The sequence below is a fragment of the Rhinoderma darwinii genome, chromosome 1 (assembly GCF_050947455.1).
Source record: "Rhinoderma darwinii isolate aRhiDar2 chromosome 1, aRhiDar2.hap1, whole genome shotgun sequence".
Taxonomy (NCBI): Eukaryota; Metazoa; Chordata; class Amphibia; order Anura; family Rhinodermatidae; genus Rhinoderma; species Rhinoderma darwinii.
In genome coordinates, this window is record NC_134687.1 from 501,028,221 (window position 1) to 501,051,028 (window position 22,808).

The window sequence follows — 22,808 nt, forward strand, 5'->3', positions numbered from 1 at the left end:
CCCATTCCGTTCGTAGAGTCAATATCCTATCATCAGAACCAAAAGATTTTAGATTCCTACCTGAATTCCCCCAAAAATTTTTGTGCAGTTCTCTGGGTTCCTTTTAGAATGGGGAGTTAAAATATACCCAGCAATTACTCAGAATAGAAGCAGCAATTTTGTGGATCCTGCCAATATTTCTAAAATTACCACCTATATTTATAAGCAGAATTCTTGCCAAAACCACAAAATTACTTCCTAAAAGGTAATTTATATGTAATCATACATTACTCTGTTTACCTTCTGTAAATGAACAATATGCTAATTTGCAAAAGTCAATGCATTTGTATAGTGTTAAAGGGTTTTCTGGGCTTATTCAATTGATGACGTGTCTATAGGATAGACCATCAATGTATAATCGGTGGAGGTCTGATCCCCAGGCTGCAAATAGCTGGAGTGCTCTGTTCCCATCATTATTTATCAAGGCACAGCGACGTCTCTACGAGTATTGTTGTGCCTGGTACTGCCGTTCAGCCCTGTTCTGCTGATTATTGGGGCTAGGACTCTCACTGATCGGTAGAACCTATTCTATAGATAAGTCATCAATTGAAATCCCAAAAAAAATCCAGGAAAAACTTTAAACCTATAGATAGACATCATAACTTGTATGCACCATAGTGTGTGTGAGGTGCCATATTAAAGAGGCTCTGTCACCAGATTTTGCAACCCCTATCTGCTATTGCAGCAGATCGGCGCTGCAATGTAGATTACAGTAACGTTTTTATTTTTAAAAAACGAGCATTTTTGGCCAAGTTATGACCATTTTCGTATTTATGCAAATGAGGCTTGCAAAAGTACAACTGGGCGTGTTGAAAAGTAAAAGTACAACTGGGCGTGTATTATGTGTGTACATCGGGGCGTTTTTACTTCTTTTACTAGCTGGGCGTTGTGTATAGAAGTATCATCCACTTCTCTTCACAACGCCCAGCTTCTGGCAGTGCAGACACAGCCGTGTTCTCCAGAGATCACGCTGTGACGTCACTCACAGGTCCTGCATCGTGTCAGACAAGCGAGGACACATCGGCACCAGAGGCTACAGATGATTCTGCAGCAGCATCGGCGTTTGCAGGTAAGTCGATGTAGCTACTTACCTGCAAATGCTGATGCTGCTGCAGAATCAACTGTAGCCTCTGGTGCCGACACGATGCAGGACCTGTGAGTGACGTCACAGATCTGCACTGCCAGAAGCTGGGCGTTCTGAAGAGAAGTGGATGATACTTCTCATCAGAACGCCCAGCTAGTAAAAGTAGTAAACACGCCCGATGTACGCACATAATACACGCCCAGTTGTACTTTTACTTTTCAACACGCCCAGTTGTACTTTTGCAAGCCTCATTTGCATAAATACGAAAATGGTCATAACTTGGCCAAAAATGCTCGTTTTTTAAAAATAAAAACGTTACTGTAATCTACATTGCAGCGCTGATCTGCTGCAATAGCAGATAGGGGTTGCAAAATCTGGTGACAGAGCCTCTTTAAATAGGGAAGGGTCATGTAGTTTGGAAGTAGAATACTTAATCATTATATATAATCAAGCTTTAGAGTAATTTTTTTTTAGTCCACCCTTTCCCTTTTCGTGGCAGAAGACTATCTGAACGTTACCATAATAAGTTGGTTATAGCCATCCTTCAATATAACCTGAAACTCTATCCATTTTTGTCTTGGTAAATGAAAGCATCAAGTTTGATTTTGTGAAGGGTTCACTAAAATAATTATAAATAAAGCCCACATTGGATCTACTATCTACTATACATTAATAAAATGTTGTAGAATCTTTTTTTAGGTCAGGGTTTCCACATATGTACACACAAACACAGCCACACACTGACTAAACCCTAGTTAACATTTCATGTAGTGGTTTAACAAGTGGTTTGCAAATGGTCATTCATATTTATGTTGTATCCATACAACATCTCTAGCATACTAATACATAGTACTATAATACAAACACTCACTGACTGTACAGCCAGGTCAGTGCAAATCAAAGAACCAGAAATTAAGTTTTGCCATCAGGTTATTAGAACTTATCAATAAGGATCCATGGAATGAAAGTCCTCCAGGTTGTTCCTGTAAAGAGTTGTTAGTGGTATGTATTTCAAACACTGGAAATATTCTCTATTGTTATACAGCACATTGTTGAGCTTTGTTAACAGCCCTTGTATATTATCAAGTCAACATTGGTACTTCATCCATCTGGTCTTTAAGGTTGTCCTCTGCTTGGCAAGCAATGTCTCCAGCTTTGCTGGTGCAGTCATTTAATGCAGAGGACAGTAGTCTCACTGGATATCAGTCTAGTGAACTGAAGCATACAGTTCAGCAGGAGTCAGTCTTAGTATGCTGTGGTTTGATGGATTGCTACTATTATTCACTGGTTGCCTCATTCTTAGTAGATAAAATGCTGTCCCGGACAGGAAGAAGGTCATAGTGGCATGGAATGTGACTGTTCTTTGGAAGGTCATAGAGATCTTGGCTGGCTTTACAGTTGCTGTTAAATCCTCCCTGGGCAAGACTCACAGTGGGCTCTAAGAAAAAGATAAAACAGGACTGTCAATTATTAACATGTGGGAATGCATGTAGGAATTATTATTTATCCCAGGTTTGTCCACATCTCTTCATGAGAACCATTTTTCTAATAGCTTTTTATTTCCATAGCAAATATATTAACACATGTTTTTATACCATTGTAAATATAGTCATTTCCAAGTATGTTACAGCTAAAGAGCGGTTACTTCTTTTCTTAAAATATAATTTATGTATACATGCATATTAAATGTTATTATTTAATTTATGTGTTTGTTTTTTTTAGGTTTGTTAGTAATTTCCAGTACATGAAACAGTATACGGCAGTGTTTTCATCCAGTGGCTATAGAGCCTCATGTTGTTTTTAGGCTCCCTACTTGTGGCTCCCCAGATGTTGACAGCTGCAGATACTATTGTGCACTAGTGTCACCAGTGTGTCATAGCATTACTTATCCGCTTTGGAAAATTCCTTTTTGTTAGTTGATTAAAGGGTGTCCCACTGCTGAGACCCCGGCGATCAGCATTAATGCGTGGTAGAACCAGGCAGTAAGTGTTCAATTTCCCAGCAGCACCACTGCAGGAGAAATGAAGAACTACAAAGTGCCCATGAGAATCAATAGGCTGGTCCTTGTAATGATCAGACATTACTGCACAGACATCATTGCACAGACGAGAGATGCTCTTTGTGGCCATTCTCCATTCTGGCTAATATATGAGGACCTTGAATGGAGGACCCACTTCTATTGACTCAAAATTCCCTAATAAGCTAATTAGTTTTCTAAACTAGATAACTCCATTAAACAATTAATTTGGTCATATCTTTAATAGAATTTCCCCCTTTTAATACCCAGAGTGGCTTACCACCTGTCGTATGTCAAAGTAGCTTACAAGCTAAGATAAAATTGGGGACCTCTGTTTTAGGTGATGATGCCCTTTGGGTTACCCCTTATGTAAATGTGAGTGAGTTTAGTGTTAAACTAAAGAAGAGGACATTGTACACTAGGAAATATGGAACAGAGTACAGGTCTAGCCAGTCAAAAAATACAAGTTGTAATTCAACTCTATAAGGCAAGCAAGCATTAACATTGTTAGCTTATAAACAGTTGTTATTTATTTTTACGAGGGTGGTCCAAAAGAGAAGATCCTTTTTAAGGCCTTTTTCACATGGTGGATTTTGCATGGCGGTTCCACCGCAAAATCCGCCGCGGAATTATTCCTGCCATTGGCAGGAATATTGCTCCTCTTATTGACTTAAATGGGAGATTCATGCGGAAATCTGCCTGTAGATCGAGCTCTACGCTTCTTCTTCCCGCTTGCTGAAAAAATCAGCTAGCTGTAAAAAGAAGCATCTAACTCCCATTACAATTAATGGGAGGCGGAATTTTGCAGCAGAATCCACGGCAGGTTCAGTGGCAAAAATTCTGCAGTGTGAACAGGGCCTTCCTGTTCTACACAATAGTTTTTATTTAAAATGATGGAAGAATCTCACTAACCTAAATAGTATGTAGCTCATAGAAGATAACAATAAGTATAATTCAAAAAGAATAATATAAAACATATCAGAGAATCACACATGCACACTAAGAAGTGTCATCCAAAAGTGCCTTACCATTCTAGGTGGCCTTGAAAATTAATGTGCTGCAATAAAAAGCAACAACAATGTAACTATCTAAAATAATTACTGGCCTTCTATTCCATAAACAAGCCTCTATTGTATTCTGCTGGGAAAGATTGTTGGAAACATTATAATCCGATTATTCCATTAATAACAACATATTTATGAGGCTCCCTTATACATTCTAGTAGGTTCACTACTAAGCAGAATTCAGGTAGGGTTTTTTTTAATTTACATTTTTCCATGTTTTTAACAAGGTGTGTTTTTGGAGCAAAAAGGATGAATTTCTTTTTATAGTGTTCCCTCCAGTGACTTCCATATGAAACGTTAATACTTCGTCCAATATTGGATTATTAATAGCAATCTCAAAAATTAATGGGGACATAACCTATTTAAATTGTAGGGACATTCTATTTTTAGAAATGAAATGTCATTATTCTGCCTGAAAGCATAATAAAAGTATGGAAAGGAAAATAGCAAAAGTATGAATTAAAGGAACACTTACCAACTTCATAGACATTCTTGGTGGCCAGGCTGGTATTACTAATCTCTGCATAGGCAGAGTCTCGGCGTGCTGGTGACTTCATCTCCACGTATCCGCACTCAGTGTGTTTTGGTAGAAGAACTGGTGGATCCTTGATGGTTGCATAAGGGTTTTCACTACTGCTCAATGAACAGCTGCTAATGCTGAATGCAGAACTCTTTAGGAGACCTGGAAAAAACATAAAACCAAAAAGATTCAAATGAGTGCTTGATAAAATAATGTGTCATGCTGTAATAGTATCTTTTCCTTTTAATGGAAGTAAATTGCCCTGGAAATATCAGATACTTGTGTTTCATAAGACTAAAATGTTATTTTAACTTACTGCAACTAAACACATTGCTACATTCCATACATTGTAGGTTTTTCAGGGTAATTCACACGTACAAAGTACGAATATAAGATTTAAAGGAGCTATCCGAAATTCAGGCTTTTTTCTTCAAATATAAAAGCTTTGTACTTGACGGGTGTTGAAGAAGGACCAAGTGATAACAAACTTAATTGGCTCATGATGAAAAATTCTCACTAAAAATTCTTGTCTGAGTGCAGTTAAGCAAAATCCCCCATACACATGATGAGTCTGGTGGCAGAGCTCTATGAAATTGTTTGCAGGGTCCACTGAATGGCTGCCATATCTGTCCCTGTGTATGCAGCACTTGCATAAAGGGAACACAATAGTCATCTGATTTTTTCATAAGAAAAAATGTAAGCCTGTAGTACTAAGGAGTGAAAGAATACCTATCGTTTACATTTTTCACCTACCGGTATATCTGATTGTTGCACTGTCTGTAGCTGTTCAGAATCTCTGCACTCACTTAAAAACCACTAGGACTATGAGGTAAAAAAAAGTCATCAAAGGAACTAACAGAGCAGAGACTGTGTAAAGGGGAGCAGAAGAGAAGGAGCACACGCACTGTACTATCTCCTATCTCACACCTGTAATGGCAGGGGGTAGGGAGACGGACAAGTGAGCCCTAATCTACCCGCCACTCTGTCCCTACCTACTTGCAACGACCCGCCCTAGGCGACGAGGTACAACTGGGTGGCGGTCCCTGCGCTCAGTAAGTGCACGACAAACACGACAAACATACAAAGGAACACAAGCAAGGAAAAGGGGCAGTTGCCCACGGCAACACCGTGAGCAACCAGAGTGGTGAACGAGCCGAGTCAAGCCAGGAGTGTGCGAGGTACAAAACGAAAAGCAGAAGAGTAGTCGGTAAGCCAGGGTCTGTATGGAGCAGGATCAAAAATAGCAGGAGCTGTAGCTGGGCCAGGAAACCACAAGGAAAGAATCACAAGCACCGAGGGACAGGAAGGGCAGGCTTAAATAGACCGAGGGCGGGAGCTAGCTGAGTCTGGCCAGGTTACGATAGGCTCTCCCACTCCTAAGCCTGCCAGCCTGAATGGTGGAAGCAGGAGTCAGTCTCAGGGATGTATTCTCAGGTGCTGACTGATTAGTTCTGGGAGTTAACTCCGAAGCTGTGCCTGGCAGATCCTTTACAGTACCCCCCCTTTTATGAGGGGCCACCGGACCCTTTCTAAGTGGACCTGGCTTACTGGGGAAACGCAGGTGGAACCTCCTGACCAATACCCCAGCGTGAACATCCCGCGCGGGTACCCAAGTCCTCTCCTCGGGCCCGTATCCACTCCAATGGACCAGGTACTTGAGGGAGCCTTGGACCATCTTGCTGTCCACAATCCTGGCCACCTCGAATTCCACCCCCTCAGGGGTGAGGACGGGAACAGGAGGTCTCCTCGAGGGAGCCAAGGACGGGGAGCAGCGTTTGAGGAGGGAGGCATGAAACACGTCGTGTATCCGAAAAGACGGGGGTAACTCCAGCCGGAAGGAGACAGGATTGAGGACCTCAATGACCTTATACGGCCCAATAAACCGGGGAGCAAACTTCTTGGACGGAACCTTGAGACGCAAGTTCCTAGACGACAACCACACCAGATCCCCGACCATAAACGGGGTTAGCAGAACGTTTTTTATCAGCCTGAGTTTTTTGTACGCTCTGGGACACCTCTAGGTTTTTCTGAACCTGGGCCCAGACTGTGCACAGTTCCCGATGAACGACCTCTACCTCGGGATTGTTGGAACTACCAGGTGAAACGGAGGAGAACCGTGGATTAAACCCAAAATTACAAAAAAAAGGAGAGACCCCTGACGAGTTTCTGACCCGGTTATTAAGGGAAAATTCGGCGAGGGGAATGAAAGAGACCCAATCAAATTGACAGTCAGAGACAAAACACCTTAAGTATTGTTCTAGAGATTGATTAGTCCTCTCCATTTGGCCATTGGTTTAAGGATGGAAGGCAGAGGAGAAGGACAGATCAATCCCCAACTTCATACAGAAGGCTCTCCAAAACAATGAAACAAATTGTACCCCTCTGTCCGAAACAATATTGACAGGGACCCCATGGAGACGCAGGATGTGTTTGACAAACAAGGTAGCCAACGTCTTGGCGTTAGGTAGTTTCTTGAGGGGCACAAAGTGGCACATCTTACTGAAGCGGTCCACCACCACCCACACCACCGACTTGCCTTGGGATGGAGGCAAATCGGTGATAAAATCCATGGAGATATGTGTCCAAGGTCTCTGGGGAATGGGCAACGAACGCAGTAAGCCCGCTGGTCGGGACCTGGGAGTCTTGGACCTAGCACAAACCTCACAAGCGGCGACGTAGGCCTTAACGTCTTTAGGCAACCCAGGCCACCAATAATTTCTGGTAATGAGGTATTTGGTACCCAGGATGCCTGGATGGCCAGATAGTGCGGAGTCATGATTTTCCCTAAGTACCCTTAGCCGGAATTGCAGGGGAACAAACAGCTTGTTCTCAGGAAGGTTCCCGGGAGCTGCACCTTGATCAGCAGCAATATCAGAGACTAAATCAGAATCGATCGAGGAAATGATTATACCTGGAGGCAAAATACAAGCAGGATCTTCCTCCGAAGGAGGGCTGGCCATGAAGCTACGCGACAGTGCATCAGCCTTAATATTTTTAGACCCAGCCCTATAGGTAACCAAAAAATTTAATCTGGTAAAAAATAACGCCCATCGAGCTTGTCTCGGGTTTAGCCTCCGGGCAGATTCTAGGAAAACCAGATTCTTGTGGTCGGTAAGGACCGTTACCTGGTGCCTAGCCCCCTCCAGGAAGTGGCGCCACTCTTCAAATGCCCATTTAATGGCTAAGAGTTCGCGGTTGCCAATATCACAGTTACTTTCAGTTGGCGAAAACTTCCTGGAGAAGTAGGCACAGGGGCGGAGATGGGTGAGGGACCTGGTACCCTGGGACAAGACAGCCCCCACTCCCACCTCAGATGCGTCAACTTCCACGATAAATGGCTCCATTTGGTTGGGCTGAACCAGCACCGGGGCCGAGACAAAGCACTTCTTAAGGACCTCAAAAGCCTGGACAGCCTCAGGAGGCCAGTGGAGGAGATCAGCACCTTTGCGAGTGAGGTCCGTAAGGGGCTTAGCGATGACCAAGAAGTTAGCAATAAATCTCCTGTAATAATTAGCGAACCCCAAAAAACACTGTAACGCCTTGAGGGAGGCAGGTTGGACCCATTCCGCCACAGCCTGGACCTTGGCGGGGTCCATGCGGAATTCATGAGGAGTGAGGATTTGACCCAAAAATTGAATCTCCTGTACCCCAAACACACATTTTTCGGTTTTGGCAAACAGTTTGTTTTCCAGAAGGACCTGGAGCACCTTCCTGACATGCTCAATGTGGGAGGACCAGTCCTTGGAAAACACCAGTATGTCATCAAGGTACACTACCAGAAAAATCCCCAGGTAATTTCTCAAAATCTCATTTATGAAATTCTGGAAGACCGCAGGGGCATTACACAACCCAAAGGGCATGACGAGGTATTCGAAATGGCCTTCGGGCGTGTTAAACGCAGTCTTCCACTGATCCCCCTCTTTGATGCGAATAAGGTTATACGCCCCCCGTAGATCCAATTTAGAAAACCATTGGGCCCCCTGAACCTGATTAAAGAGATCAGGAATCAAAGGAAGGGGATACTGGTTCCTTACCGTGACCTTATTCAGGCTACGGTAGTCAATGCATGGCCTAAGACCACCATCCTTCTTCCCCACGAAGAAGAAGCCAGCACCTACCGGAGAAGAAGAGGGACGAATGTAACCCTTGGCCAGGGATTCCTGGATATACACTCTCATGGCTTCACGTTCGGGACAAGAAAGATGAAATATCCTACCCTTAGGAAGCTTAGCTCCTGGTACCAATTCGATAGCACAATCGTATTCTCTATGAGGAGGTAACACTTCGGAGGCCTCCCTAGAGAAAACATCAGCGAAGTCCTGAACAAACTCGGGTAGCGTATTCGCCTCCTTAGGGGGAGAAATAGAATTAACAGAAAAACATGACGTACAACATTCATTACCCCATTTGGTTAGCTCCCCAGTATTCCAGTCAAACGTGGGATTATGCAACTGCAACCAGGGAAGACCTAGAACCAAATCGTACGATAATCCCTGCATCAACAGTACAGAGCATTGCTCCAAATGCATGGAGCCAACAAGGAGTTCAAAAACAGGGGTATGCTGTGTAAAATAACCATTAGCAAGAGGAGTGGAGTCGATACCCACTACCGGGACAGGTTTAGGCAAATCAATCAGAGGCATAGCAAGGGACATAGCAAATTCCACAGACATGATATTAGTAGAGGACCCTGAATCCACGAAGGCACTGCCGGTAGCAGACCTACCACCAAAAGAGACCTGAAAGGGAAGCAAGATCTTAGTACGTTTCCTATTTACGGGAAATACCTGTGCGCCCAAGTGACCTCCCTGATGATCACTTAGACGCAGAAGTTCTCTGGCTGCAATCTTACGCTTAGGACAGTTGTTCACTTGATGCTTGTCGTCCCCACAGTAGAAAGCAGAGACCATTCTTCCTGCGGAATTCTCTACGTTGTTGGGGGGACACGGAGGCCCCGAGTTGCATAGGTATCTCTGAATCTTTCGGGGAGGAACGAAGCAACGGAGCTTCGGGAGGCATCATGGGGGAGTCGGAGGAGAAAACACATAAACGTTCACGTTGTCGTTCCCTGAGACGTCGGTCAAGTCGTACCGCTAAAGCCATAACCTGGTCTAGGGAGTCAGAAGAGGGATAGCTAACTAGCAGGTCTTTCAGGGCGTTCGACAGACCCAACCTAAACTGGCACCTTAAGGCAGGGTCATTCCACCGAGAAGCTACGCACCACTTCCGAAAGTCAGAGCAATACTCCTCAACAGGTCTCTTACCCTGACTTAAGGTCACCAGCTGACTCTCGGCAAAGGCAGTCCTGTCAGTCTCGTCATAAATAAGTCAGAGAGCAGAAAAGAAACAATCAACGGAGGAAAGTTCAGGGGCGTCAGGAGCCAAGGAGAAGGCCCACTCTTGGGGCCCTTCCTGGAGCCGGGACATAATTAAACCCACCCGCTGGCTCTCAGAACCTGAGGAATGAGGCTTTAAACGAAAGTAAAGCCTACAACTCTCCCGAAAGGAGAGAAAAGCCCTCCGGTCCCCTGAGAACCAGTCGGGCAACTTGAGGTGGGGTTCAAGAGGTGCGGTGAGGGGAACTACTAGGGTAGCATCAGGCTGGTTGACCCTCTGAGCCAGGGCCTGGACCTGTAGGGAGAGACCCTGAATTTGCTGAGCCAGGGTCTCACGGGGATCCATAGTGGTGTCAGGGACCAGGGGTAGACTAGGTATGGGCTTGTCAGTGGCGTAACTACCGCGGTAGCAGCAGTAGCGGCTGCTACGGGGCCCGGGGCTTGAGGGGGCCCGTGCCGCCAGCCGACACGCCCTCCCAAATGCCCGGTGGCGCCGCTAGCAGCCGTTATGGCTGCTACAGGGGTAGCACCGCTACTGTGGGGCCCGCGCCACCGAGCCTTACACAGGCACTCTCATGCCTGTAGGTGTCGCTAGCACCGGAGGGGGCCCCGGTGCTAGCGGCAGCCAAATACATGTATTAGCACTGAATGGCCGGGCATGTTCCGTGCCTGACCATCCAGTGCCTTACAATGACACTGATTGGCTAGCGGCGCGATGACATCATCGCGCCGCTTCCATGCTTGGAAGGTGCTGATTGGCGGGGCAAGTCATTCTGCCCCGCCAATCAGCGTCATTGATGGACGCTCATTCAACTCCTGCAGACATGCTCAGAAGAGAGCATGTCTGCATCGCCAGTGAACAGCGTGGGAACTGGAGAATGTGAGTATGTCAACTTTATATATTTTTTTCCTCATAAAAATGTGAATGGCATTATCTATAGTGGGGGGGTCTATCTACAGGGGGGGGGGTCGTCTTTATGTGGGCTATTATATATAGGGGGGTCTATATGTGGGGCAGTAGCTACAGGGGGGTCTATATGTGGGGCAGTAGCTACAGGGGGGTCTATATGTGGGGGTGTGGGCCACTATATACAGGGGGGTCTATATGTGGGCCACTATATACAGGGGGGGTCTATATGTGGGGCACTAGCTACAGGGGAGGTCTGTATGTGGGGATGTGGGCCACTATCTACAGGGGGGTCTATATGTGGGGCAGTATATGTGAGACCCTATACAGGGGTGGGCTATATGTAGAGCACTATCTATAGGGGAGCTATTTTTTAGGGTACTTTCTATAGGGGTGGGCTATGTGTGGGACACTATATACAGGGGTGGGTTACCTGTGGGGCACTAGCAACAGGGTGGCTATATGTAGTGCACAGTCTACAGGGGTGGGCTATATGTGGGACAATATCTACAGAGGTGGGCTATACGTGTAGCACTAACTATAGGGGAAGCTATATGTAGGGCAGCACGGTGGCTCAGTGGTTAGCACTATTGCCTTGCAGCTCTGGAGTCCATATGTGGGCACTATCTACAGGGGCTTCTATGTAGGTCACTATCTACAGGGGACACTATCTACAGGGGGCACGGTGTGTGTGTGTGTGTGTGTGTGTGTGTGTGTGTGTGACAGTTATATTTAGATGTGTTGAGAATTTTAACTTTGTTTACAGGTGCAGAAATGTTTTAAAAGTGAGAAGCTGAAGATATCTGAGCGGAAAACTACAGAAATGGGTCATGGCCGGGAGAAATCCATCATAGATGTCTGAACCGGAGGGAGAAGAAAAGAACTAGAATCTGAGACGTCACCGGTGAGTCACTTAATGTAAATGTTTATTCTGCCTCTAATCAGTATTGTAGTCACTGTATGATCTGCAGCGAGATGATGGTGGTATGATTTTTTTTTTGTCAAACCGCATCTCCCAGCATATCCTTATCATTGTTTCGGCCATGCTGGGAGCTGTAGTTTTACGCCGTACAAACCTATGCGCAGTGGCGTAACTACCGCTATAGCAGCCATAGCGACTTCTACGGGGCCTGCAGCATGAGGGGGCCTGTGCCACACGCCGGCACGGCCCCTCGCATGGCCGCAGGCTCCGCTAGCAGCCGCTATGGCTGCTACAGCGCGACGCCACTGAAGGGGTTGTTCCTACAAAAGACATGCATCCCCTATCCACAGGATAGGGGATACATGTGGGATCGCTGGGACGCCCAGCGATGAGGAGAACGGGGGACCGAGAGTCCCCCCTAAGTTCTCCATGACAAACCTCGGACTTCCGTAGTCTGTCTGCAGCTCCATGGAAATGACTTGCGCACCGGTCGTGCTTGTGCGCATGCGTGACCAGCGCTCCTTTAATTTTTATTGAACTGTGCAGACGCCGGAAGTCCGAGGTTAGTCATGGAGAACTTCGGGGGACTTTCGGTCCCCCGTTCTCCTTATCGCTGCCAGCGATCACACATGTATCCCCTATCCTGTGGATAGGGGATGCATGTCTTTTGTAGGACAAACTATAGGCCATTTTTGTTTTTGGGGGGGTCTGTATGGCGTAATCTACAGAGCGGGCTGTATGGCGTTATCTACAGAGGGGGCTGTATGGCGTTATCTACAGAGGGGGCTGTATGGCGTTATCTACAGGGGGCTGTGTATGGTGCTATCTATAGGGGGCGCTGTGTGGTGGAATCTATAGGGAGGCACTATCTACAAGGGGGGGGGGGTTGTGTGATACCCAGCAGAGGGGGGGGGCCCCAGTCAAAAGTTTGCTATGGGGCCCAGTCTTTCCTAGTTACGCCCCTGGGGCTTGTGTTTATGTAATGGCAGGGGGTAGGGAGACGGACAAGTGAGCCCTAATCTACCCGCCACTCTGTCCCTACCTACTTGCAACGACCCGCCCTAGGCGACGGGGTACAACTGGGCGGCGGTCCCTGCGCTCAGTAAGTGCACGACAAACACGACAAACATACAAAGGAACACAAGCAAGGAAAAGGGGCAGTTGCCCACGGCAACACCGTGAGCAACCAGAGTGGTGAACGAGCCGAGTCAAGCCAGGAGTGTGCGAGGTACAAAACGAAAAGCAGAAGAGTAGTCGGTAAGCCAGGGTCTGTATGGAGCAGGATCAAAAATAGCAGGAGCTGTAGCTGGGCCAGGAAACCACAAGGAAAGAATCACAAGCACCGAGGGACAGGAAGGGCAGGCTTAAATAGACCGAGGGCGGGAGCTAGCTGAGTCTGGCCAGGTTACGATAGGCTCTCCCACTCCTAAGCCTGCCAGCCTGAATGGTGGAAGCAGGAGTCAGTCTCAGGGATGTATTCTCAGGTGCTGACTGATTAGTTCTGGGAGTTAACCCCGAAGCTGTGCCTGGCAGATCCTTTACAACACCAGTGATTTTTAATGTAAAATCTTATTTCTAATAATCCAAACACTCTGGGGCTACTGTGTTTGTGTGAGGAGGAGGAGGCGATCTGCAGATAGGCTGCCATGGAGGAGCAGATTGATAGCAGTATTGAGGTTGGGAGAACATTGGGAGCTCACCCAGGACACTGATCAGCACCGTTTGCTGGTTCACTAGAAGCAGGCACAGAATTGTGGGCTGAGGGGGAAGGGGGTCAGTGCTCCTGAGTGTGGGAGAACATCAAAGCAGCTAGTGCATGCTACCTCAGGAAAAACATGGAGATTGAAACTGCAGAGGGGAAAAAGTTTTGAAAAGTACATCATATATCTGCCATTGTGCTCATAAATTTTATTATTATTATTAGGCGCGCACACACACGCGACAACTTATTCTAAAAATTCACCTGGACTGATAGGTACACAATCAGGGAAATACATTCTCTTTTTGGACCCCGCGGCATAGGGTCCATTCTGCTTAAAGGGGTGATGTGGGGACCGAAAAGTATTAGGCTGGATTCACACAGCGTTTTTTGACGAGATTTTTGACGCGGAAACCGCGCCAAATAACTCAGCAAAAACGGCCCGAAAATGCCTCCCATTAATTTCAATGGGAGGCGGAGGCGTCTTTTTCCCGCGAGCGGTAAAACCGTCTCGCGGGAAAAAGAAGCGACATGCCCTATCTTCGGGCGTTTACGCCTCTGTCCTCCCATTGACTTCAATGGGAGGCAGAGAAAGCGTATTTCGCGGCTTTTTATGCCCGCGGCACTCAATGGCCACGGGCGAAAAACGCAGCGAAAATCGGCATGCAGGGAGAGGAAAATCTGCCTCAAACTTCCAAATGACATTTTGAGGCAGAAATTACGGCTGCAAAAAACTCTGTGTGAACATAGCCTTAGCAGTGTACTTACTGCAGTATGTGAGTACACTGCTAATATACATTCCGGTCCCCCGTCGTGCTGATTCTGAGATTTTCATCGATTTCTATAGCGCTGCTGAGGGCCTGGAAGTCTGGTGGCACAGTCTTCCTTCATGACGGCATGACTCTTCGTAATGTGACCGGCCCCGCTGTGATCTATGTACAAGCAGTAGCAGTAGTACAACTCATCTCAGAATTTTCAAGTCTGACAAGTTAGACTTCAAAAGTATAGCAGCATAAATATACTACGTGAAGCTAGTTTTCCCATTTTGTATACTGCTGACTTGCAGCCCCTTTGTAAGTTAACATTATTTGTAGAATCCTCATTATTACCATGCTCAGTCAGAAATCCTCCTTGCTTCCAGTCTGCTGGCAGGGTTCCTGTGTAATCAATAGTGTGTGATCTCTTTCCAGCATCCAAACTCTTGAGGTTTCCAAATAACTGGCTGCTTTTTGACTGGAAAAAGAAAAAAATGCCAAAACACTATTTTCTTGCAAATCATAACTACATCCATTTATATGTAGGCTCAGGGGCAGCTGTTATCCCAAGCAAAATAATTAATGGATGATAATGGCAATCCATCAGTCAATAGCATCAATAAAGTTATATTTTTCTTGAAATCTACTTAGTGTTATTGCTTTAGCCTGGTCTCGTGACTTAATTAACAAACCAAATAGAAATGTTTAATAATGAAATGGTATTATTGATTTATTGATAGAAGAGCCTTTTTGAGGATAGTCATCTCTACTTCTATTAATATATAAATGGGCAATGATGACAGACGAAGTTATAACGATAGACTTAGGTTTAAAAAAAAATGTGAAACAGAGTTGTGTCGCTGCACAAATGAATACTTAATATTTATGTAGTATATAGATTCTTTACAGAAGGGGTTCTTAACTGGTGGACCACGGTCCGAATCTGAACCGTGGATTCCAGCTGCCTGGATCTCTGCTGTGCAGACAAGGAAAGGAGCATTGATACCTTTAAACTATGCGGCCATGGCAGTTTCTGAACTCGTCTGGCTGGGATGAGAGCCAGTTGCACATTAGGGAGTGGCAAAAAAAGGAGGAACATCCCTCTTCTGCAGCATGTAAGTGCCCTTAAAGAGGCTCTGTCACCAGATTATCAAATCCCTATCTCCTATTGCATGTGATCGGCTCTGCAATGTAGATAACAGTAAAGTTTTTTTTTGTTTTTTTTAAACGATCATTTTTGGCTAAGTTATGAGGAATTTTATATTTATGCAAATGAGCATTTCTAATGGACAACTGGGCGTGTTTTCTCTTATTTCCTACTGGGCGTGTATTGTGTTTTTAGCAACTGGGCGTGTTTACTTCTTTCACTGCACAATCACACTGGGCTGTGGATCATGCTGGGCTGGAACAATGAGAAGTGTATGACGCTGATTGATCACTGATTGGTCAGCTTCATACACTCCTCTGTACAACACCCAGTTGGTAAAAAGTAAAAACACGCCCAGTTGTCCATTGAGAAACTCATTAGCATAAATCTAAACTAGCTCATAACTTGCTCAAAAATGATCGTTTTTCAAAATAAAAACTACTGCTGTTCTCTACATTACAGCGCCGATCAGATTATGTAGGAGACAGGGCACTTATAATCTGGTGACAGAGCCTCTTTAACTACTGCTGCAGCAGAGGAAGGACGTTCCTCCTCTACTATGTGTAATCGATAAAGGTAGGAAGGGAGCCGGGAGGGAGCCAGCAGGAAGGGGAGTTAAATACAGAGAGGAGCACAGGCACAGCAGGAACACATCATTGAGCAGGCAAAGACCGCCTACCGCAGTGTCAGTGACGTGTTCCCATCTTGTCTGTGCCCATCTCTGTCTCTGCGTGCACTTTATTGGCTGTGGGAATTTTAAAGGAAATATTACTAAAAAGAAAAAAAAACATGAGATTACTAGTGTTAGACACATCGGGTTACTAAATTAGTATCTCCATGTGTCTCACATTAACAACCCCATGTGCCTTACATTAGTAACACTCATTGTTAATGGCCATGCGGTTATGCAGCTAGACGGCAGTGGCGCAGCCATTGGCAAGTGAAAGTGCTTTTACCTGCAGTTAATTTGAAAACCACACCAATCTACATGTTGGTGCAGGTTTGGCCACATCACGGGTGCACCTCAGCCACAGTGCGTCCGCAACGTAAGAACCCAGCCTTATGTTACGAGTTTAGTAACCCCATGTGCCTCATATTAGTGTACCAAGACTATATCTTTACTGCTGGTCTTAAGCTGGGACCTTCACCTCATGGTGGATCAAGGTAAGTGGACCTTTGCTAAAAGTAGTTGCGTACCCCTTAGATTCCATATGATATAATCACATACAGTGGAATATGAATTTGTCACGTATTTGGTGGTAGGCACGGGTGAGGCTTTTGCACAAGGACCAAGAGCTTCAAGCTGGGCCCTCACAATTCAGCTGAGAATTTGAAAGCCCTCAAAACTGAAATTGGAGTGCCAGAGGAGATAGATAAGGGGAGAAGGGAGGTGTAGCTATGTAATCATTCAAGACCAAAATAGTATATTATTTGTAATGTTATTGTTACTGTCATGGATGCTTGGTCAATCTAAACAACGGGAATGTAATTATTATTGTGCGCAGTTGACCTAAAAGTACTCCAAGAGCAGATCAATAAGATCATTAGAAGAAATTCTAGAAAATGCAGTCAGGAGATAGTCATCAAGTTAAAGGGCAGAATTTCGGAAACCCCTCCAGTGGTTGTATAACTGCCTGATAACTTTGCATTTATGATGACATTATGACAGTATTCACATGTGTACAATCATTTACAAAAAAAAGTAATCTTCTGCTGAATTGATATATGAACACATGTGATATAGATAAGGTAGAGTAGGATATAAAAGAAGCAATACTTGTGGTGTAACTAGCTAACAATGAAGATCTGTAGTAAAAATGATGTACTATATAATAATCACGTAACTTTACATGTGATGTTTTACCTTAGAAACAATCATTCTGTCCACATTGTTTATATGAGGTCCGGTTGTGCATTGGCTTAATGTGTGATAACTTGGGTTAGAGAAGTACTGGTTGTTAGGATTTCCGCCATTATTGTGTGGGAGAGTATCTGCAGAAAATAAATATTTTTGTAATTAACAGTCAGCATTTCCATTAGTTTCAAACCAAAACCAGTCTTTTCCCCATTAAATGCTATTCATCTTGTAAATAATGTTGTTCATCATCCAAAGTGAATGTCACCTAGGGTACTCACCACCAAACTATACTTACATAAATTTGCCCTAGTTTGTAAATGCATTGATTTCTTTAACTTTAAAGGCTGATACACATGCAGCCAATAGAGAGGCACACAGAGTCTGCGGAGCCATAAACACGCTGTATGCCTCTCCAGATAAAACACAGTATTACGGAGGTATTTCCACGCAGTGGATATGTTGGCTGGTTTCGATGTAACCACACTTGGTGGAGCCATTGGGCAAACCTAATCCATCTTTAGGCTGTAAAGACCAGGCCATGAAGCCACCACAGGCTTCAGTGAGATATTGGAGAATATGCAAAACTGTAGAAAAAGTTTTGCTACTGAACACCGGATATTCATCTGAATCACGGACTGTTAGTAGCATCTGCAATATTTATATATGGTGCTTGGTTGTTCATGTGGACTTTGCAACTGCACCAATCTTGACGGTTCATATATTTGTAGCACTATTATGAAATATCAGCGACAACCATTGTGGCAACCGCTTCATCTCATGAATGGGATATTTCTTAATCGTATGTATATATGAGGATGGCATGCTGGATGCATTAACATATTTTTTACTTTATTGATTTTGCTAAGATCCCTGAATAAGTAGCCTATATTATATTGGACTTTGCAATACTGTCATATATAATGCTTATATTGCATGTGTTATGTGCGTATTTAGGCTGGGTTCATATGTAGCGTAAATACTGTGGATTTTCCGCAATAGATTTAATTGCGGTAAATCCATATTGTATTATAGTAGCAGCAAAGTAGATGGGATTTGAACAAATCTCATCCACAAACTGTGTAGAAAAAAAAACGCAGGAAAAACGTTCATAAATTGTACCGCGGGGCGGTTTTTTAATCCACAGCATGTCAAGTTATGCTGTGGAATTGCTGCTTTTCTGTTGCGGGTTTTCCCCATTGAATTCAATGGGAGGTAAAACCTGCAACACATAGCAGATGTTGCGATTTTTGCGGGCAGAAAAGCTGCGATTCTCATACTTACCTCATACTTACCCCGATCTCTCTGTTTCTGCTTCCAGCCCGACGTTTCATCCCATGTGACTGCTGCAGCCAATCACCGGGTGCAGCGGTCACATGGGACATGGGATAAAACGTCATCCCAGGAGGCTGGGCTGCAGGACGTCTGAGGGATGCGCCGCCATTGCTACGAGTAAGTATGACTTTTTTTTTTTCTACATGCTATTTTCCGCAGCAGACATTCTGGCCCAAAAATCTGCACCACAATTTGGTGCGGTTTTTCACCTGGTATTCCCTGTGGTGTCCAGGGCGGATACGCTGTGTGCTTTTATGCAGCGTATCCACCCTGTGTGAACATAGCCTTATAAATGAGATGTAAATTGACAATGTATTTTATGGGAATCTTCTTCCCAGAACATGCTGATAATTTTTAATTAAAGATGTTTTGTAATAAACAGTAACTTTTATCTCTATTATAATTCCAGTGCTTATTATATACTCAACAGTTATTCTATGTGTTTTTTTTCTACCCTTGTAATATGGTATTCGATGGAACATATGAAGAATCTCACAGAAAAAAAAAGTTGCCTGCCTCTGTATCAGAGGCATATGTAGGTAAAATATGACCACATAGACTACCATGGGCACTGTATTACGGATGTGTTAACATGTGTCATGATGCACATTAGTGATACTGTCTTAATAAATCTTAAAACTGCTTTAATCCCTAGTCAATTCAATAGAGAAATTAATAATAGAGACAAAGAAAGTCTATTTTTTGTACAGTAAAACACAATGAATGAAAGTTTGTACAGTATGCTGTTACCTGCAATGGTATAGTCTGTGCTGAGAACTCGGACAGTGGGGGTGTAGGTTACAGATGGCATCGTTGTCTCTTTGCCCTTCTGTTTATGTCTATAGATGATAAAGAGGGCTAGCAGGAAGAGGACAACCAGGACAAGGATAATGATGCCAGCAATGGCACCAATCTGGTAAGTATCAGCAGGGATTGCAGCACTTGTGCGGGTCAGGCTGTTCAGATTCCCTACAATTATCATTACAGCTAGTAGGGAATAACAGTAAGAAAGAAAAATATATGAGAACACGTAGATGTGAGGGGGTTAACACTGGGAAAGAGAGGCAATAAATTAACTGATCATACAGAAGACAATAAATGGCTATTTCATAATGTGGACGCCTCGCTGTACAGAAAATAGTTACATTTTCTATAATTATGTCTATTGGGAATCTACCATTAATAACGTATTTTATATTTTAATATAATCAAGTAAAATATTACTATTTTTCTATTTCTAAACTAACCAAATTCCAGGATCGTATGGTATTATTCTGTTCGTTCCTAAACCGTAACTTCATTATTCAATATACTTAGGTAGCTGAAATATATTCTGTGGATTACATATGCAAAAATAGTTCAGCTTACATATACTGTCATATATCTGAGACTGTCCAGCCATAGTTTTTACTAAAAGACAAATGCTATATGGCTAATATACTGTATCTCCTAAGACCTCACCACATAACAAAATCCCACCTTGGTCACACCTTGGACCTTTCCAGCCTGGGCTGCAGTAACAGGTTCCAGTAATGTGGTCACATGTGGAATTGTTAACACAGTCGCAAACCTGTCGGCATCCATATCCGTACGAACCTGCCGGGCATTCTAAAAGAAAGCATAACATGTACATCAGTATAAAAATATTGGTTCACATTGATAATGGAAATCAGTCCCAAATGTAATAGTCAACCAAAAGTAATATAGAAGAATACAGTTATTAGCACTTACTCTGTTCACAGTGTTTTCCCATGAATCCTGTGCGACATGTACATTGCCCAGTTATGTGGTCACAGTCCGCACCATTCTGACATTGGCACACTCGGGAACACTCCTTTCCAAAATATCCTAGCGGGCATCCTATAAGCATGATGATAATATCAATATATAGTATTCCCAAACAAATAAGGGTTTAGAACACTGTATAATTACTTAAAGGGGCTTTCCTACTAACAACATTTATCACCTATCATAGGTGATGCATGTTATATCACTAGGGATCTCACTAATGGACGATCACTAGAACTAGTGACCAGCATGTCCATGGTGAGGAGGAGTTTGGGGGTCTAACATGTTCACTGCCACTCCACACAACTGTAAGGGAGATACGGAAATAGTCATGGGTTCTCACTTCGCTGTTTCCGTATCCCCCATAGAGTTTCATGGAACAGAGAAAGCAAAGAAAACAAAATAAAATCTGATTAGCTACTATGGGCAACACAAATGTTTTTCCCTACACTACTTTTCATAGTATTATGAAATGACATGTTAAATTCCTATTGAAAACACATGATAAAATTATCCATTTAGAGAGTCTTCGGGGATAAATTTACATCTTGACCCCTGAGTCCTAAATTTTACATGTGATCCACAAATCCCTTCACCATTCATTATAAGGCTGTATTCACACGAACGTGTATTGCGTCTGTGCGGGCCACGTGGTTTTCACGCGCCACGCACAGACCAATACAAGTCTATGGGGCAGTACAGACAGTCCGTGCTTTTTGCGCAGCGTTTGTCCGCTGCGCAAAAAGCGCGACATGGACAATATCTTGGCGTATTTTGCGCATCACGCACCCATTGAAGTCAACGGGTGCGTGAAAACCACGCAGGTCGCATTGAAGCACTTCCGTGCGAACTGCCTGTTTCGCGCACCAGCTGTCAAAAGGATGAATTTAAACAGAAAAGCATGGCGTGTCATAATGATGGCGGCTGCGCAAAAACCACGCAGCCGCGCATCATATGATGCTGCCTCACGGAGCAGGTAAGTGGCTTTTGCGCAGGCAAAACGCTGCGTGTTTTGCGTGCGCAAAAACGCCACGCACGTCTGAATCAGCCCTTAATAGTGAGATGTACATATACAATATCTGATGCTTTCTAGTATTTGGATTTTCTGTTCATGTTACTTGATAATAAATCTTACTTTGGGTACAGTACAGTCCAGTCCAGCCAGGAGAACATTTGCACTCTCCATCATATGCACTGCAGATGGCCCCATTATGGCAATTACAGGTGTGAATACAGTTGGGACCCCAGTGGCCAGGAGGGCATGCTGAAATAAAGAAGATTTTTCAGGAGTATGGCAAGGAAATAATGTCATTTTCTAGTATATGTTTAATGTTATATTTTAGCTGCCACAATATTTCCCATTGTTCCCTTTTACATCCATCAACGGAGTACAGTTCTCCTGTGAGGATAATCCAGACTAGAAGCTGTGATAAAATAGTCTGAAGTCTACATATGGGGTTAGTGGGATAGCTATGATGCATTTTATTTCCTTAGGCTCCTGCTTGTTAATAGTATTTTTACTATTCCCTAATATATCAGAATAGTTATACCTACCACTGGCACCAGACAGAGCCTTTTATTTAAGTGCATTTTAGTCTAAATAAAGAGAAGCTAGCGGATTCACCCACCAAACGGCCTCCTGATTCTCTTACTGGGAGTTTGGAAAACTTTAGGGGTCTGCCTGATGACAGATGTCCTTTAAATAACTGATTTGTATAAATTCTTCAGGAGCCGTGTTGCATCCACCAGTATTTCTGGAGAACTTACAGACATTGGTTCTAGAAATATAAAATGGTGCTTTCCATAAAAGCTGCAATGGCGAGAAATGACTAAACAATCCTTTCATTTCCATCTTTTCATTAAAATCTATTAATACTGAATAAAATGCATGTTTAACAAATGTGTAATTTATCTTGTTTTCATGTAAGCTCTCAAGCCCTAAGATACTTGGAATGTCTGTGTAACATTTTAGGTCATGTCCTCTTATGTGAAAGCCATGGTTTATATTATTAGAGACTGAAAGATCTCTTCTTTTCCGTATGAATTGGATCATTTTACACCGAGTCCTTTGTCTGCACTTCGCTCCTTTTAGTTCCTGCTATTAACAGGGTGTCATAACTCTTTCAGCTCATGTCGGCTTCCTTCCTAGTGGGCAGAAAGTCTTGCTGCAGAGACTATCAGCATCTTCTGCCTCTTACGTGGCCTCAACAGAAGTTTCAAATATGTAAAATGTAAAGAATTGTCTGAGTCTTTTGTGTCCTAGTTTCCCGTTCCCTGCTAATTGCTCATAATTCATTATCAAATTTGATGGCTGCCTCAGCTGCTTCTACGTTTTTTTTT

General features: G+C 43.9%; 1 protein-coding gene across 2 annotated transcripts in view; it reads right to left on the reverse strand.

The window, feature by feature from the left end:
- Positions 1–2,150: 2,150 nt before the first annotated feature.
- Positions 2,151–22,808, reverse strand: part of MEGF10 (multiple EGF like domains 10) — a 133,520-nt gene continuing 112,862 nt past the window's right edge. Inside the window, exons 17-25 of one of the 2 annotated variants that reach the window (XM_075835905.1) lie at positions 21,604–21,732; positions 20,412–20,540; positions 20,160–20,288; positions 19,431–19,667; positions 17,355–17,482; positions 14,698–14,821; positions 4,680–4,886; positions 4,169–4,197; positions 2,489–2,561 (exon numbers count right to left, since the gene is read on the reverse strand). In XM_075835905.1, coding sequence (XP_075692020.1) covers positions 4,190–4,197; positions 4,680–4,886; positions 14,698–14,821; positions 17,355–17,482; positions 19,431–19,667; positions 20,160–20,288; positions 20,412–20,540; positions 21,604–21,732 — 1,091 coding nt within the window. In that variant the 3' untranslated portion in view covers positions 2,489–2,561; positions 4,169–4,189. Of the gene's footprint in view, positions 2,562–4,168; positions 4,198–4,679; positions 4,887–14,697; positions 14,822–17,354; positions 17,483–19,430; positions 19,668–20,159; positions 20,289–20,411; positions 20,541–21,603; positions 21,733–22,808 lie in introns of both variants that reach the window. The other variant, XM_075835895.1, reaches the window with a different exon arrangement.